Source organism: Chrysochloris asiatica, unplaced genomic scaffold (genome assembly GCF_000296735.1).
Source record: "Chrysochloris asiatica unplaced genomic scaffold, ChrAsi1.0 scaffold00043, whole genome shotgun sequence".
NCBI classification, from domain to species: Eukaryota; Metazoa; Chordata; class Mammalia; order Afrosoricida; family Chrysochloridae; genus Chrysochloris; species Chrysochloris asiatica.
Window position 1 is genome coordinate 19,105,331 of NW_006408561.1, and position 15,880 is coordinate 19,121,210.

The 15,880-nt window shown below is 40.7% G+C and overlaps 1 protein-coding gene across 8 annotated transcripts in view; it reads right to left on the reverse strand.

Moving 5' to 3' along the window:
- TNIK (TRAF2 and NCK interacting kinase) overlaps window positions 1-15,880 on the reverse strand; it is a 549,276-nt gene that overhangs the window by 31,410 nt on the left and 501,986 nt on the right. For all 8 annotated transcript variants that reach the window (XM_006861839.1, XM_006861838.1, XM_006861835.1 and 5 more), the window contains 2 exons: window positions 10,630-10,759; window positions 503-667 (listed from right to left, as the gene is read on the reverse strand). In XM_006861839.1, coding sequence (XP_006861901.1) covers window positions 503-667; window positions 10,630-10,759 — 295 coding nt within the window. The remainder of the gene's footprint in view (window positions 1-502; window positions 668-10,629; window positions 10,760-15,880) is intronic.

Sequence of the window (15,880 nt, forward strand, 5' to 3'; positions counted from 1 at the left end):
TCACCCAATTCACAATACAGTGACCCTGTACAGGGCTTCTGAGGCCATTAAAAAAAAGATACCTATATTTACATGTCTTATATGAGAACTTCATAAAGATACTAGGTTTGAGGGCAAGACATGCTTTCACCTGTTGGTGTTGAATCCCTATAGGCTTAAGTTTCTATCACTGGCCTGAGAGAAAGGACGTCCCAGTTCTGGTCCTAGTTCTTCCACAAACTAGCTGTGAGCCTAGTTCTTCCACAAACTAGATTTAAAGTGTTTAAATCACTTAACCTCTGTGAATCTCAGAATTCTTATCTCTAAAAATAGGTACTAATCCAGATGTTATTTGAGATCTTTTCACTGCTCTGATTCTCTGATTTCCTTCATTCTATTTACATCAATAGCTATTGAGTAGAAACCAAGCAAACACATTTCTAGGCATTAGACAAAGCCTCAGAGCAGGGTTTCTGAAGTCCAGGGGGAAGACACGCTGTTGCACCTGCTGCCCAGCACCTACTTCAGTCCCAGAATCCATCTCCTGGGAATGGGTGGACACACGCCCTAGGCCCTCAGTTGGGGTTCCAGCTGGGGAATGACTCTGCTGCACTAGGTCCGGGAGGTTGATGTGGCCTGCAAAGCCATTGCTGTCACTGTGGCCGGATCGCTTCTTGTCTCCAGATGTCTGAGGGGAGCACAAAACATGGAACATTAGAGTGGGAGGACAAAGGTTAGAAAGTAACATTCCTCTCACACTGAGTCATTACTTAGGCACCCTGGTTTTTAAATGGACCTACCATGGTGTAGGAGGCTAACACTCAAATTTCAAATTTACTTCAGAAAATAAGAAAGAAATGACAATTTTACAAATATTCAGTATATTTGACCTTGAGGCCTTCTGTTCTTGGGGAAGGGACACTTACAATGCATATGCAGTATGTGAGGAAATGGAAATGCCATAAAGTAGAGGGCTTGAGTGGGATCTGTGTTTGTGAGCTCCTTTTCTGGTTGTATGTGTATGTGTGTGTACACCAGATATTCGGAGGTGCAGATCTTATTACCAGGTTATAATGAAATAAACCCACAACATAGATTCATGACTTCAAGTACTGCTGGAAAGAAAGAGTGGGGAGAAACAATACTAATAATCCACACACAAGTAGACTACAAGAAAATGGCAGCGATAGTACTTGCCCAACTCATAGGACGATTTGCCAGACTTAAGGTCAAAACAATGTTTAATAACTAAGTAGATCTGACAGTAGCTAGCAAAAAATCCAAGGAAGCAATGGATTTATCTAAAAAAGCATGGAAGTAAAAAAAAAACCAACAAAAAACAACACATATAAATATGGATTTACATCCATTTTGTTGAACTTACACATTTGAATAATGATGTTGGAGAACACTATTGACAATACCATGGACTACCAGAAGAACAAACAAATCTATCTTGCAAGAAGTACAGCCAGAATACTCCTTAGAAGAGAGGATGGTGAGACTTTGTCAGGAAGGACTAGTCCCTGGAGAAGGACATCACATTTGGAAAAGTAGAGGGTTAGAGAAACAGAGGAAAACTTCCAACGATATGTATTGACACAGGGCAGCAATAATGGGCTCAAACCTAACAACAATTGTGAGGATGGTACAGGACTGGGTGTTGTTTCGTTCTGTTGTGCAGAGGGTCACTATGAATGGGAATAGTCTCAATGGCACCTAACAACAAAAATGTTTAGTTTCAGTGATGTTGAATCTCTCAATAAGTAAATATTGTGCCATGTGATAGTTGTTGTTTTGCGTTGTCAAGTTGGTACTGACTGATAGTGACCCTATGCACAACAGAGTGAAGCCCTGTCTGGTCCTGCGCCAACCTCATAATCATTACTTCACTTGAGCCCATTGCTGTTACCACTGTGCCAATCCATCTTGGAGGTCTTCCTTTTTTTTTCACTGACCCTCCACTTTTCCTAGTGTGATGTCCTTCTCCAGGGACTGGTTCCTCCTGATAACATGACTAAAGTATGAGAGACAACGTCTCAACATCCTCGCTTGTAAGGAGCATTCTGGTTGTACTTATTCCAAGATAGATTTGTTTGTTCTTTTGGCAGTCCATGGTATTTTCAATTGTCTTCTCCTCCAACATAATTAAAATGCATTGATTTAACATAGTGGTGGCTGTGGTGCTTATGTGCAGTAGAGTCAGTTCCGACTTACAGTGACCTTGTATAGGACTTCTGAGGCTGTAAATCTTAACGAGAGCAGAAAGTGTCATCTTTCTCCCACAGAGCAGATGGTAGGTAGATGTGAACTGCTGACCTAGTGGTTAGCAGTACAGTTTGTAATTCACTGCTACCGTGGCTTCCTCAACATGGTGGCGGTGGTGGTAGTATGCCGTGGAGTCGGTTCCGACTCATAGTAACCCTGTATAGGATTTCCGAAGCTGTAAATCTTTAAGAGAGCAGAAAACCTCATCTTTCTCCTACGCAACAGCTGGTAGTTTTGAACAGTTGACCTTGAGGTTAGCAGCCCAACTCATAACCACTACATTACGAGAGCTCCATTAATGGATAAAAATCCATATTTTCAAATAATCTCCATTGCTTCAGTGGATAGTTGTTAAGTACTGTTGAGTCGGTTCCAATTCATAGTGACCCCCACATAGGGTTTCCGAAGGGTGGCTGGTGAGCCTGAACCGCTAACCTTGCAGTTCAAACTGACCTTGCAGTCCAGAACATTAATCCACAGTACCACACCAGGATAGCAGCTAGCAACAAAATGACATCGTCATGACTAGAAAAACATTTGAAACAATGTTTTTCTCCCTTTATAGTGTCTTAGAGATATTTCACAGTTCCTAGGTGGAGCAAACTATTTAGTGCTCTTCTATTAACAGAAAGGTTGTTGGTTTGAACCAACTCAGGACTGCTTCAGAAGACAGACCAGGTAATCCAGTCACAGCTGTCAAACACCTATGGTGTAGTTTTACTCTGAAACTCAAGGGGGCAACTGGTTTTGCTTTGTTTTTTAAAGGTATTTTATAATATACATAATATGTCAGCATAGTAATGCAAATGTATGATTTGTAAATAAATAAATATGACAGGGGCTTCAAAAAAATTCATAGAAAAATTTATCTTTTCATTCTGTTTTACCATGAAAATGCTGAAGTCACCTTATGTACATGACATACTCTACAATTCTGACTGATAGGGTTATGTGACCTAACAAGTGTAAAAACTAATTCTCTGCAGAACACGGCCTCATGCCAGAAATCCTAGGGACAAAAGACAGGCTCATAGGACAACTCTGGTCCCTGAAAGCAGAAGGTCTCATTGCGGACCTCATTAGTATTATACTTTTGCAATAGCGTTTTTGTAACTGGTTCTTTGAGTTTGCTTAAATTAGATCTGATATACTTTTGTGCCATTTCTTTCTTTTATTTATTTTCCCAACATTTTTGAGTGCCAACATTAGCTGAACATGAGCAATCAGTGGGGGCCAAGGCACATAGATATACCCCTGCCTCGGCACTGGCAGGGGCAGAGGCCTGTGCATTTTCTTTGCCCACCTCACCAGCCTGGCTTCTTCCTTCTGGAGCCAGATCTGGCCTGGCTATACCAGTGCTGCACCTGCCTGCCCCTGGCTGGAAGTGAGAGGGGGCCCTTGAGAGAGGAAGCAGATGCTGACATTTCTGAAGGGGTGCAGGTAATTGGTGTTACCAGGAAGCTTGAGAAAGAATTAGAAACCCTTAGTATCCTCTCCGTTTCTTGGCAACATGCCCCTGGACTATAAGCAAAGGGCATTTTCTGGATTCATTTGCCACACTGCTCATCAGCAGTGTGTATAGTACCTATTCTCAGAGTCAGACATTTCATCTTCTAAATTACATTGAAGAAGCGAAGTCCTAATTTATCTTGATATCCCTATTTTATGTGTACCTACTAGACAGCTTCTCCTTCCTTCTAACTTGTGTTCAAATACTGAAAAGCTTTTTAACATTTCCCCCCAACCTCCCAGTACCATAAATCACACAGTGTCTCTTCTGAATTTGGCAAGGTACCTCTTTTCTATCAGCAGCTTTCTGCCTTCAGCCAAAAATGGATGCAGACACATTGGTTATAAAAGAGAAACATGAAGAGGCTGATGAGGCGAAAGGGCCCAGACAGAGAGAAGCCTGAAGGAATCCTGTAATGACCCTCAATCTGCCCACTTGTTTTTTCCAGTTTGTTTTCCTTTAGATAATATATATATATATTTTAAATTGTGAATTATGTGATAGTTTACATGGGAGAACATTAGCTTTACATTCATCCTATCGTATAGTCTTACATTGCCAAGGTTACAATCCCCTCCATGCATCATCAACCAACCAAAGGGTATACCCTGCAAGCCCGCACACTGACCCTCTCCATCTCTGTGTCTAGATCGCCAGCCGCTCCATCTCTCCACATCATAGTCTCTGCCTCCATCTTTGGCATCACTGCTTTTCTGGGTAGGGTCCTGCACACTGTTCTTTTCCCTTCATGGTCCCAGGGGCCTCTGCTCCTAGACTGCAAAGTTAACCACTCCCCTCCTTTGGCTACAAAATGTCTACCTTTACATTTCCAACCTCACAGTCAGTCCTGATAGCAATTATTCTCTATTGTACCACATGAGTGCCATCTCCATCTCCTTTCATCAGCCCCGCCCAGACAGATTGTATACTACTTAGTGGAGATTCTACCTTCCTCCACACCCTCTGGATCTAGGCTCCTTCTTGAAAGCTTGTAAGCCAGTCACTTCTTGCCTTTGTAGCCCTACCCCCACTACCATTTTGGCCATCCATGTCTACCCTGCGTACTGAGGGGGTAATCTGCCCACTTTTGAGGCATCACCTTTTGTTCATTCAACCAGTGCCTTCTTATTAAATACCTTCTCTATGCCAGGTTTAAGTGCTTGCTGAAAGGTCAATGATTAAAATACACCAGTTGCTCCATGGGAGAAAGATGAGGCAGTCTGCTTCTATAAAGCTTTATAGGCTTGGGAATCCTAAGGAGCAGTTCTTCTCTATCCCATACAGTCCCTACAGGGTTGACCCCACAGCAGTGGGGTGTTTGGAGGGAGCGATGTTACTGTGCCAGGCATTCTGGCGAAAACACAAAGATAAATCAACAATAGCCTTGGGTGCTTTATGAACTAGTTAAAAGACCTTCTAATAATTGCTACAATCTTCAGGTTCTTCAGCATCTTCCACAGCATTCTTCAGTATTTCATGGAAAGAAACCACTGACACAAACTGTAAGTGAAATCAGGATTTGAACTTAGGCTGTCTAGCATCAGATACTTCTGGGCTGCCATGTTTGTACTAAGTGGTTCCACTCTCTAGTCACAGTTAATTGAACTACCCAAGCCAACCAGGATCAAATTCCCACTGGAATTTCAGATTAGGACCAAGAGAAGCTTGTCTGTCTCTGTCCCACAGATGAACAGGGATGACGGGAATATCCTGCAATGGAGAGAGGTGCACAGAATTACTGATGTGGCCCTTCCAGCCATAGTCTTTGTAATGCCCACCAAATGACTGGGTTGTTTTTGCTCGTGCCAGCAAGTCAAGTATATACATAATGACCCTGTACGGGGTTTCTGAGGAGCGGCTGATGGGTTTGAACTGCCAACCATGGAGTTAGTGGTGGTGGTGGTGGTTATGTGCCGTGGAGTCGGTTCCAACTCACAGTGACCCTGTACAGGGTTTCTGAGGCTGTAAATCTGTATGGGAGCAGAAAGCCTCATCTTTCTCCCGCGGAACAGCTGGTAGTTTTGAACTGCTGACCTTGCGGTTCACAGCCCGATTCACAACGACTACGCTACCAGAAGTGCTTGTCTTACAGTACCATAAGATGCAAATGTGAGATGTTTGTGATAGTTTGCTAATTGTGTACATGGCAGCTTTGAGGCGGTTTTGTTGTTAAGTGCTATCAAATTGGTTCCGACTCATGGTCTCATGGTGACCCTGTACAGGGTTTCTGAGGAGCAGCTGGTAAGTTTGAATCACTGACCTTGTGGTTAAAACTGACCTTGTAGTTCAGTGCATTAGCCTGCAGGGCCACACCAGTACTCCTTTGTATGTGTGTGTGGTGTGTGTGTGTGTGTGGGGGGGGGATGCAAATAAAGTGTATAAAACGCTAATAAGAAGGTTGTTTAGTTCTGCCATTCTGTTGTTAAGTGTCATGGAGTCAGTTCTGACTCATAACGACCCTGGATAGGGTGTCTGAGGCTTTAAATCTTTGTGGGAGAAGACAGCCTCATCTTTCTCCTGCAGAGTGGCTTGTGGACTTGAACCACAGACCTTATGGTTCGCAGTTAAGAACTTACTTTGTAAAACCAGCACTCTCCCTTGCCATTCTACTAGACTTCAAAATGAGTCATCTAGAGGTATGAAAGCAGTACATCTCACTACCATCAAAGAAAAACAGCCAGGAGTGGAGTGTGTCTTTTGGATCTGAGACCCCTGCACTGAACCTTGGGTCCAGGAGACTGTGACTCTGGAGACACCAAGAAGCAAGTGGCAGAGAAGTGGGGGCAGCTGAACCAGAAGACCATCAAAGAGACAGCATAGTGGGCTTCCTGGACCACAGAGGGGGGAAATAATCAAGTGCCTTTGGGCAAGAAGCTTGCTGGTGGAGTGGGGTGCCTCTGAACAATTACCAGCAGATTTTCTTTTTTAAAAATACTTTGTAACACTTTCCCAGGCTGGGTGGGAGCCAGGCCAAGGACCAGGTCAAGGGCCAGAAAGAGGCATACCTGTGGGCAAAACTGAGAAGAGGCTGTCTTGACAGATGAATTTTATCCAGAGCATTCCTGAATGAGAATTACATCCTGTTACTTTCCTAGTAAACTGTGAGTATTGTCTGTGAGTTGTGTGGCCATTGCAAAGAATTATTGAACACAACAGAGAAGTATAAAGTGCCATGGAGGGATGGTTGGTGTCAGAATAGATAAAAAGTTGGCAGGTGGACATATCTGACCTTTGGTTCATAGAATCAGTCTTCGGCTGGGTGATAATTCTCTATCCTCTCCTGAAAATTAGAGGAGGTCAGACAGTACCCCCTTGCCACTACTGCAGGACCCAAGAGCATGTGCATGGGTAGGAGGAGATAGTTGAGTTTCCAAAAGAGAGAAGAACAAAGCAGAAGGAAAGCAATGATGATGGTATAGAGAGACAGACAGCAAGAAAGCCAGAGACATGAATAAGGGAAGTTGCTTGAGTTCCTAATCATGTTTCAGCTCTCCTGACTTACTGGTTCCTTCCATGAAATAACTCCAAATTTTAACTTCTTTACCCTTCCCCCTTGCTTTTTGTTTTTGTTTTAAGTGTCCTTTTCTTCCCCACCCCACACTCCTTATTTGTAACCAAAAGAGCCTTCATGATAAGTTAGTGCTCTGGTTCAGGGGCTGGTCAGCAAGGAAGCTGCTGTGGACAGCGGCCCATGGAGTCCCAGTAAAGGTTTCAAGGAGGAAGGGAAGGTGGTGCTGGAACATAGCGGTCTGCTGGGTGACCAATGGGCAGGTGGTAGGAAAGGAGGACAGCTCTTCTGACAGGCCCCCATTGACACAGTGGCAGATGAGAGCTGGTTTGGTGTGTTCTGAAATTAGAGTAAGGACATTTCTGTGGGACTGGAGATCAGAGAAAGGTAGAAGCACAGTAGCAGAGCTGAGTATTTTGAATGGTTACCATATACAAATTCCTTGGGTGGTGCAAATGCTTAAGTACTTGACTACAAGCCAAACGGTTGGTGGTTAGAACTCACCCAGAAGCACCTTGGGAGACAGGCCTGGTGACTGGCTACTGAAAGGTGACAACCTTGATAATTCTAGGGAGCACAGTTCCACTCTGCACACACGGGTCAACATGAGTTGGAATGTACTTGACAGCAACTAACAAGAACTGGAATGTTCTAATAGAACTATCTAGTCTACTCACGTCAGAATGACAAGCTGAGTGAGTTCTCTTTGATGCTCATCTTGGGGAACTGAACTAAATGACCCTATTAGCCAAACCTATTATTTTCTAAGGAGATTTTTCTTATTATTTTGTTATTATGTGATTAGGGACATACTTCACCCTAAGTTTATCTTTATACAGCATGTGCTTTTGATAGATTTATACTCAAGATTTGCTATTTTAAAAGCCCACACTTGGGAAAGGTAGAATTTGGAAACTCAGAGGACAAAAAAGATTTTTGGTCCCTCAACAAATCAAATTCCTATGAGACATTGGTGAATACTATTTTCTAAGTGACTGAATATGGTCATTCAATATTGGAGTACTTTAAATATTATAGAACCATTTGGATGTAATTGGCAACAGAACTGAAAATGTAGATCTGAATTTACTTCTAGGTACTGACTCCATCATAAGGACTCAAGAAAATTGTAAATCACACTGGAAGTTGGAGCCTCTTTTTCTTTGGAGTCAGAAAACAACCCACTGTAGTGACTGGGATCTTAAAACCTCACGAGTGACCATCAAACGTGCAACTGTTGTCTCTTCATGTGTTGAAGAAAAAGAGTGATGAAAAATTTCAGATGCATGGATTCAACTAGTCCAATATACCAAGGGAACATGTGAACATCAGTCAGTATGACTCTGAGATTAGAAATATATGGTGCCCAGTTGCCACTACCAACTGCTCTGAAAGGGGTCACATTAGAAAGTCCCAGAAAAAGAAAAGGAGAAAATGTGGAACAAAACTCAAAATTAAAAAAGAAAAGACTGGGATTGCTGGCCAGAAAGACTGATGAACCTGAGACTGTGGCCCTTGATCACCCTTCAGGTCTGGAACAGAACTCACCTTTGTGGCCCAATTTTTCAGCCAAGCAGTAGATAGATATGTAGTGGGGACAACAACACTAGTGAGGTATGCTCATCATGGAATGGGAAACCATTCAAGATTAAAACTGCAACATTTACTAAAGGACAAAGTTGAGATGGATGGGAAGGAGAGTAGAATGGAAATAAGAACCACAGGGAGGAAACAGGATAACTGTTGTTCCACAGAGGGGTTGGCAATCATTGAGATGAAACGAAGTATATGATTTATTGAATGCAAAACTGATGATTGCTATATAAACCTTCACTCAATTCACAATAAAAAGTTAAAAAACAAACAAAAACAAAACAACCCACTCCAGAACATTCTCCTGCATGTTTTCCCAAGTTGCAAGCTATAGTGATATAAGTAAGCTCTTCCCACTTCCAGTGGAATGATCCATTCACCACATTGGGAGATTTATGTACCAGTATTATATAATGTCAGGTTCCACAGCAGAGTTCATTTTTCATTTTGAGCGTACGTGAACAGATCTTTAAAGCTTACTTGAAAGGGTCAGCAAGGACATAAAATGAAATTCAGGCTCTGTGAACCCATCTTCCAGTTATAGCCCCACTGCCTATTATTAAAGGCTTCATTCATTTCAAAACCATAGTTCCTGTCTTACAAAAGTAAGATGCCCTCTTCCCTTTTTCGGATAGCAAAGTCTACTGCTAGGGTTCCCCAACTCTCCCTTGGCTGAGGAAGGAGAATGGCAGATGATAGATGTTTTTGTTTGAAGGAACAGTGGGAGTGATTATTCAAAGGAGAACTCAGCTCTTTGGAGAGAGTGAGATAAAATAAAATGGTTAACATATACTGAATGCTTACGTGCATTAAATCATTTAATCTTCCCAACCAGCCTGTCACTTATATGCTGTTACTTAGGAAACTTTATAGATGAGAAAACGATGCTAGGCGAGTTCAGGTAGCCTTTGTCCAAGGTTACCCACCATTACTTTCCTTACAAGTAAAGACCAGCTATTGAATGAGCATGGAGGCAAGTGAAAAAGGAGATGGATTCTAATGTGTGTCTTTTTAGGATAAGAACTGGATTACTAATTACAAGATTGGTGGTTCAAACCCACTCGCTGCTCCTCAGAAACCCTATACGGGGTTACTCTGAGTCAGAACCAACTCATGGCACTTAGCAACAACAACAATGTATGTCAGTGGACACAGTGGGGAATTACTGCATATGAAAAGGATGGATGGAAGGAGATATGTGGTCCTTCCAAATAAAATAATCCTGAGATTTTAAAATAACAAAATCCTCCAAAGTGCTAAGGTACATTTTTAAGTAGATCTGCATATTTCTTTGTTCTTCTACCAAAATAACTTAATGATTTAATTAGATGATATCACCATGTGTCTTGGACGTACTGAGCATTTTCTACATAAAATGCACAAGGATAAAACCATTGGTGGGGGTGGCGGGCTGGAGGTGGGAGAGAAGGCAGAACAAGGCCAATGATGCTGTTCAGAGATCATTCATTTCTCTTTTCCTGTTGTAGGAAACATCTGGATTTGCCAGTTTTATAGCCTCAGGCCTAAATTCTGCCATTTCGATTTGTGAAGAATTTGGACTAATATAATTAAGTCACTCTGCAAAAACTTAGAAGGATGCAGGAAAGGAGGCGGACAATTAAAATCACTCAACCATTTAGAAGAACAACTTCTCCCCCTCCTTATTCCCAATGCTTAAAATACATGCCATAAGCATTCTCTGTGAAAACTCTAATGTAATAACCACTTAAGAAATAAATGTACTTCCACCACAGTTTTTATACTAACTTACCTCTCTTATCATCAAGGTTCCTTCTCTTGAAATACTGCTGCTGAAAGTGTCTGTGTGGGAGGTGTCCAGTCCATGCGTCCCCACCATCCCCACATTGTACTGCTCATTGCTCCCAGGAGCTCCTGTTGGTCTGAGATTAGAGGAAACAATATTATTGATGATATACAGTCAGGGAATACTTGTTTCCTGTCCATGTTAATTATGTGTGAGTGGCAGTAAAAAATATATATATAACAAATCATTAGCAAATTCAACATTTATTACAGGTACAATTAGTGCCCCACCCATCTGTCAGTCTGTCATACTGTGGTGGCTTAGCATGCTGCTGGAAGTCAGCAGGGTTACCAGTGGTGGACAAGTTTCAGTGGACAGGTTTAACACTAAGAACAGAATAGAAAGAAAGAATCGGTAGTCCACTTCTGAGATATTGGCCCCTAAAAATCTTACAAACAGCAGCAAAGTATTGTCTGATATAGTGCAGGAAGATGAGCCCCTCAGGTTGGAAGGCACTCAAAATACGATTAAAGAAAAGCAGCCTCTTCAAAGTAGAGTCAATCTTAAAGATGTGGATGGAGCAAAGCTTTTGGGATTGCATTTGTTGATGGGGCAAAACTCAAAATGAGAAGAAGCAACTGCACACATTCATTAATAATTAGAATGTGGAATGTATAAAGTATGTATCTAGGAAAATTGGAAGCCATCGAAAATGAAGTAGAATGCACAAATATCAATATCCTACGCTTTAGCTAGGACAAAACACACAGGTACTGGTCACTATGAATCAGTCATATGGCTTATGATGCTGGGAAAATAAATTAAAGAGGAATGATATTAAATTCATCATAAAAAAGAAATTTTCAAGATTTATCTTGAAATATAATGCTGTTTGTGTGTGACAGAATAACATTTATACTGCTACAAGGAAGACCAGTTAATACAACTATTATTCAAATCTATGTAACAACCAATAAAGTCAATGATGAAGAAACTGAAGAATTCTACCAACTTCTTCAGTCTGAAATTGAACAGACATGCGATCAAGACACATTGATAATTACTAATGATTAGAATATGAAAATTGGAAAAAAAGAGGAAGGATCAGTACTTGGAAAATATAGCCTTGATACTAGAAATGATACTGGAGATCACATGATAGAATTTTGCAAGATCAACAACTTTTTCATTGCAAATACCTTCTTTCAACAACATAAAAGACAACTATATACATATGGTCTTCTCCAGAGGGAATACATAGGAATCAATTTGACTACATTTGTGGGAATAAATGATGGAGAAGCTCAGTAACATCAGCCAAAACACAGCAAGGGGCCTACTGTGAACTAGACCATCAAATGCTCATGCACATTCAGGCTGGAGCTGAAGAAAATTCAAGTAAGTCCAAGAGAGCCAAAATATGACCTTCAGCATAACTCACCTGACTTTAGAGACCATCTCAAAAATAAATTGGTACAGTGAGCAGTAATGACCAAAGACAAGAAGAGTTGTAGGATGACCCACAAGAACATCATACATGACTAAAGCAAAAGGTCATTAAAGTACTGGGGAAAAAGAAAAGACGAAAGAGGATATCAGAAGAGACTCTGAAACTTGCTGTAAACATAGAGTAGCTAAACATAATGGAAAAAATGATGAAGTAAAAGAGTTGAATAGAAAACTTTAGAGGACAACTCAAGAAGGCAAAGTAAAGTAGTACCATGCAATGTACAAAGACCTGGAATTAGAAAAAACAAAAGGGAAGAATACATGAAGCATTTATCAAGCTGAAAGAATGGAAGAAAAATTCAAGCCTCAAGCTACAATATTGGAGGATTCTATGGGCAAAATACTGAATGATACAGGAAGTATCAAAAGAAAATGGAAAAAATACACTAATTCATTGTACCCAAAAAGAACTGGTCAACCATTTCAGAAGGTAACATATGATGAAGAACTGATGGTACTGAAGGAAGAAATCAAAGATGCACTGAAAACATTAGCAAAAAATAAGCCTCCAGAAATGGACAGATTACCAAATGAAATGATTCAACAAACTGATACAGTGATGTAGCACAAGACTATGCTAAGAAATCTAGAAGATAACCAACTGACTGGAAGATATCTATGGTTGTGCCCATTCCATATAGAAATGACCTGATAAATATGGAAATTATTAAATGTCATTAACATCACGTGCTAGTAAAATTTTACTGGTGACATTTCAAAAACAATTGCAGCAGCACATTGACAGGGAACTGCCAGAAATTCAAGGAAGATTCTGAAGATGCTGTGAAACCAGGGATATCATTGCTGATTTTAGATGAATCTTGGCTGAAAGCAGAGATTTTTGGTGTTTTATTGACTATAGAAAGTAATTCAACTGTATGGATCATAACAAACTATGGCTAACACGGCAAAGAATGGAAATTCTAGAACACTCAGTTGTGCTCCTGTGGAACCTGTACACAGATCAATAGGCAGCTGTTCTAACTGAACAAGGAGAACTGCCTCGTTTAAAATCAGGAAAGGTGAGCACCAAGGTTGTATTCTTTCACCATACTTATTCAATCTATATGCTGAGCAAACAATCCAAAAATCTGGACGATCTGAAGAAGAATGTGACATTAGAATTGAAGGAAGGCTTATTAACCATCTGTAATATGCAGATGAAACAACCTTGTATGGTGAAAGCAAAAAGGATTAAAGTACTTGCTGATGAAGATAAAAGATTATAGCCATCAATGTGGATTGCACCTCAATGTGAATAAAACAGAAATACTCACAACCAGTTGTGAGTTGATAAATGTACAAAAGATTGGCCACCAAGAATTTCCTTTTACTTGGATCTATAACCAATGTTCATATAAGCAGCAGTCAAGAAATCAAATGATGTACTGCACTGGGTAACACTGATACATAAAACCTCTTCAAAATGTTAAGTAGCAAATGTTCTACTTTGAAAATTAAGGTGTGCCTGATCCAAGTTCTGGTATTTTCAATTGCCTCATATGCATGTGAAACTAGGACAATGGATAAGTTAGACCAGAGAAAACTTGATGCATATGAATTACGGTGATGAGGAAGAATATTGAAAGCATCATGGACTGTCAGAAGAACAAACAAATCTGACTTGGAAGAAGTACAGCTAGAATGCTCCTTAGAAGTGAGGATAATGAGACTTGTCTCACTTACATTGGACATACTGTTAGGAAGGGTCAGCCCCTGGAAAAGGACATTATGCTTAGTAAAGCAGAGGGACATTGATGAAGAGGAAGACCCCAACAAAATGGACTGACCCAGTGGCTGCAACAATATGCTCAAACAGAATAATTGTGAGGATAGCGCAGGATCAAGCAGTGTTTTGTTCTGCTGTGCAAAGGATCACTGAGTTGGAACTGACTCAATGGCACCTAACAATAAGACGTAGACAATTCAGTGACATCGACAATGTTCAATATGCTCATCATTCTCTGCAATTATCACCAGTCTGCTTCTTAATGATTCCACCATTAGCATTAGTGCAGTGCTCCTAAATAAATAATTTCCCTTTCCCCCTCCCTTCCATCCCTGGTAACTGGTAGACTATCAGTGCAACAGATCGGCACAGCAGCCAAAACTATGGACTCCATCAACAGGATGTTTTGTTCTGTTGTCCTTAGAAGTCCTAATCAAAATTTTAATGTATACTGATGCCTCAACTGACGTCCCATATCTGCCTCAACCCCTCTTGACCATTCTCCACTCAGCAGCCAGAGTGAGCTGGCTTCCTACTATCCATGAAGGGAAAATACTGAACTTGGTGTCAGGACCTACCAGTCTGTGAAGGCTCTGGTTCCCACCCTTTCTTCCCTGGCCACCAAATACCTTGATCTGTTCCCTTTTCTTGGGAAGCTCTCTCCCACTCTGGGTAGTTGCTTTATATTTCTCTGGTTTCCTCTTAAGTGATACTTTCTCCAAAAAGCCTTCCCTGACCATGTACCTATCTATTTTCCCACCAGACCCTCCCACTTCTATCTCTTCTCTGGTTTTTCTTACTTGCTCTCACAATAATTTGTAATTCTTTTTTAGCCTCTCTTTACTTTCTCTCTCTCTCTCTCATTGGAATATACATTCAGGAGAGCAGTGTTCTAGCCACTGTATATCTGGTATCCAGTATAGAGTTGGGACCACAGTAAGACCGCAAAAGATAATCATTAAATGGGGTTTCTACTTTTTTAATAAAGAAGAAGTATCAATTGAAAGCATCCTGGTTAATTAAGGCATTTATCAACTAGGCTGTTTAGCTGAAATGGTATTCAGTAGTTTTTTAAACCTATATAATGACTCCAATGTTGTCTTGTGTGTTGCTGTGAATGAGAAGCTACATCACTGGTATTTCATGTAACAGCAGGGCTACCCAGTGTGGACAAGTTTTAGCAGAGCTTCCAGTCTAATGAAGATTAGGAAGAAAGATTTCTAAAAATTAACCAATGAATATGTTATGGATTACAAAAGAACACAGTCCAACTTGAGCATATCAGCGTGAGGGATCAATTGCTGAAGGAGGATATCATGTTTGATGAAGTGAAGGGCCAGTGGTAGTAAGGGAGATCCTCAGTAAGATGAACTAGCATGGTATCCACAACACTGAACTAAAACATGCCAACAATTGTGAGGATAATGCAGGACAGGACAGTGTTCTGTTTTGTTGTATATAAGGTCCTCGCGAGTTGAAGTCTACATGATAGCAGCTATCTATCTAATGAGTCCATGTTGTGGTACATTAACTTCCAGTTTTATTTTGACACACCTCAGGTCTTGCTGAGAAGAATGGAAAATGGTATTGCTACAGTGGAACTACAGTTTGGTAGTGCCACCAAATGTTAAACATAGAATTAGCATAAGACCCATCAGTTCTACTCTTAGGTCTACATGTAAATGAACTATAAGCAAGGACTCTGATACATGTGCATTCATGTTCATATCAACATTAGTCACAATAGTCAAAAGGTGGAAAGACCCGTGTCCATCAACAGATGACTGGATAAAAAAATGATATGCAGATAGAATATTATTCAGCCACAAAATATTGAAATTCTAATTCTTGCTATAACAACATCCATAGAAATGGAGAAAAGAATGACATTGTCCAAGACTTCATTTTGCTTGAATATATCATCAACACTCATGGAAGCAGCAGTCAAGAAATCAGATGACATATTGTATTAGGCAAATCTGCTGCCCAAGACCTCTTTAAAGTGTTCAAGATCAAAGA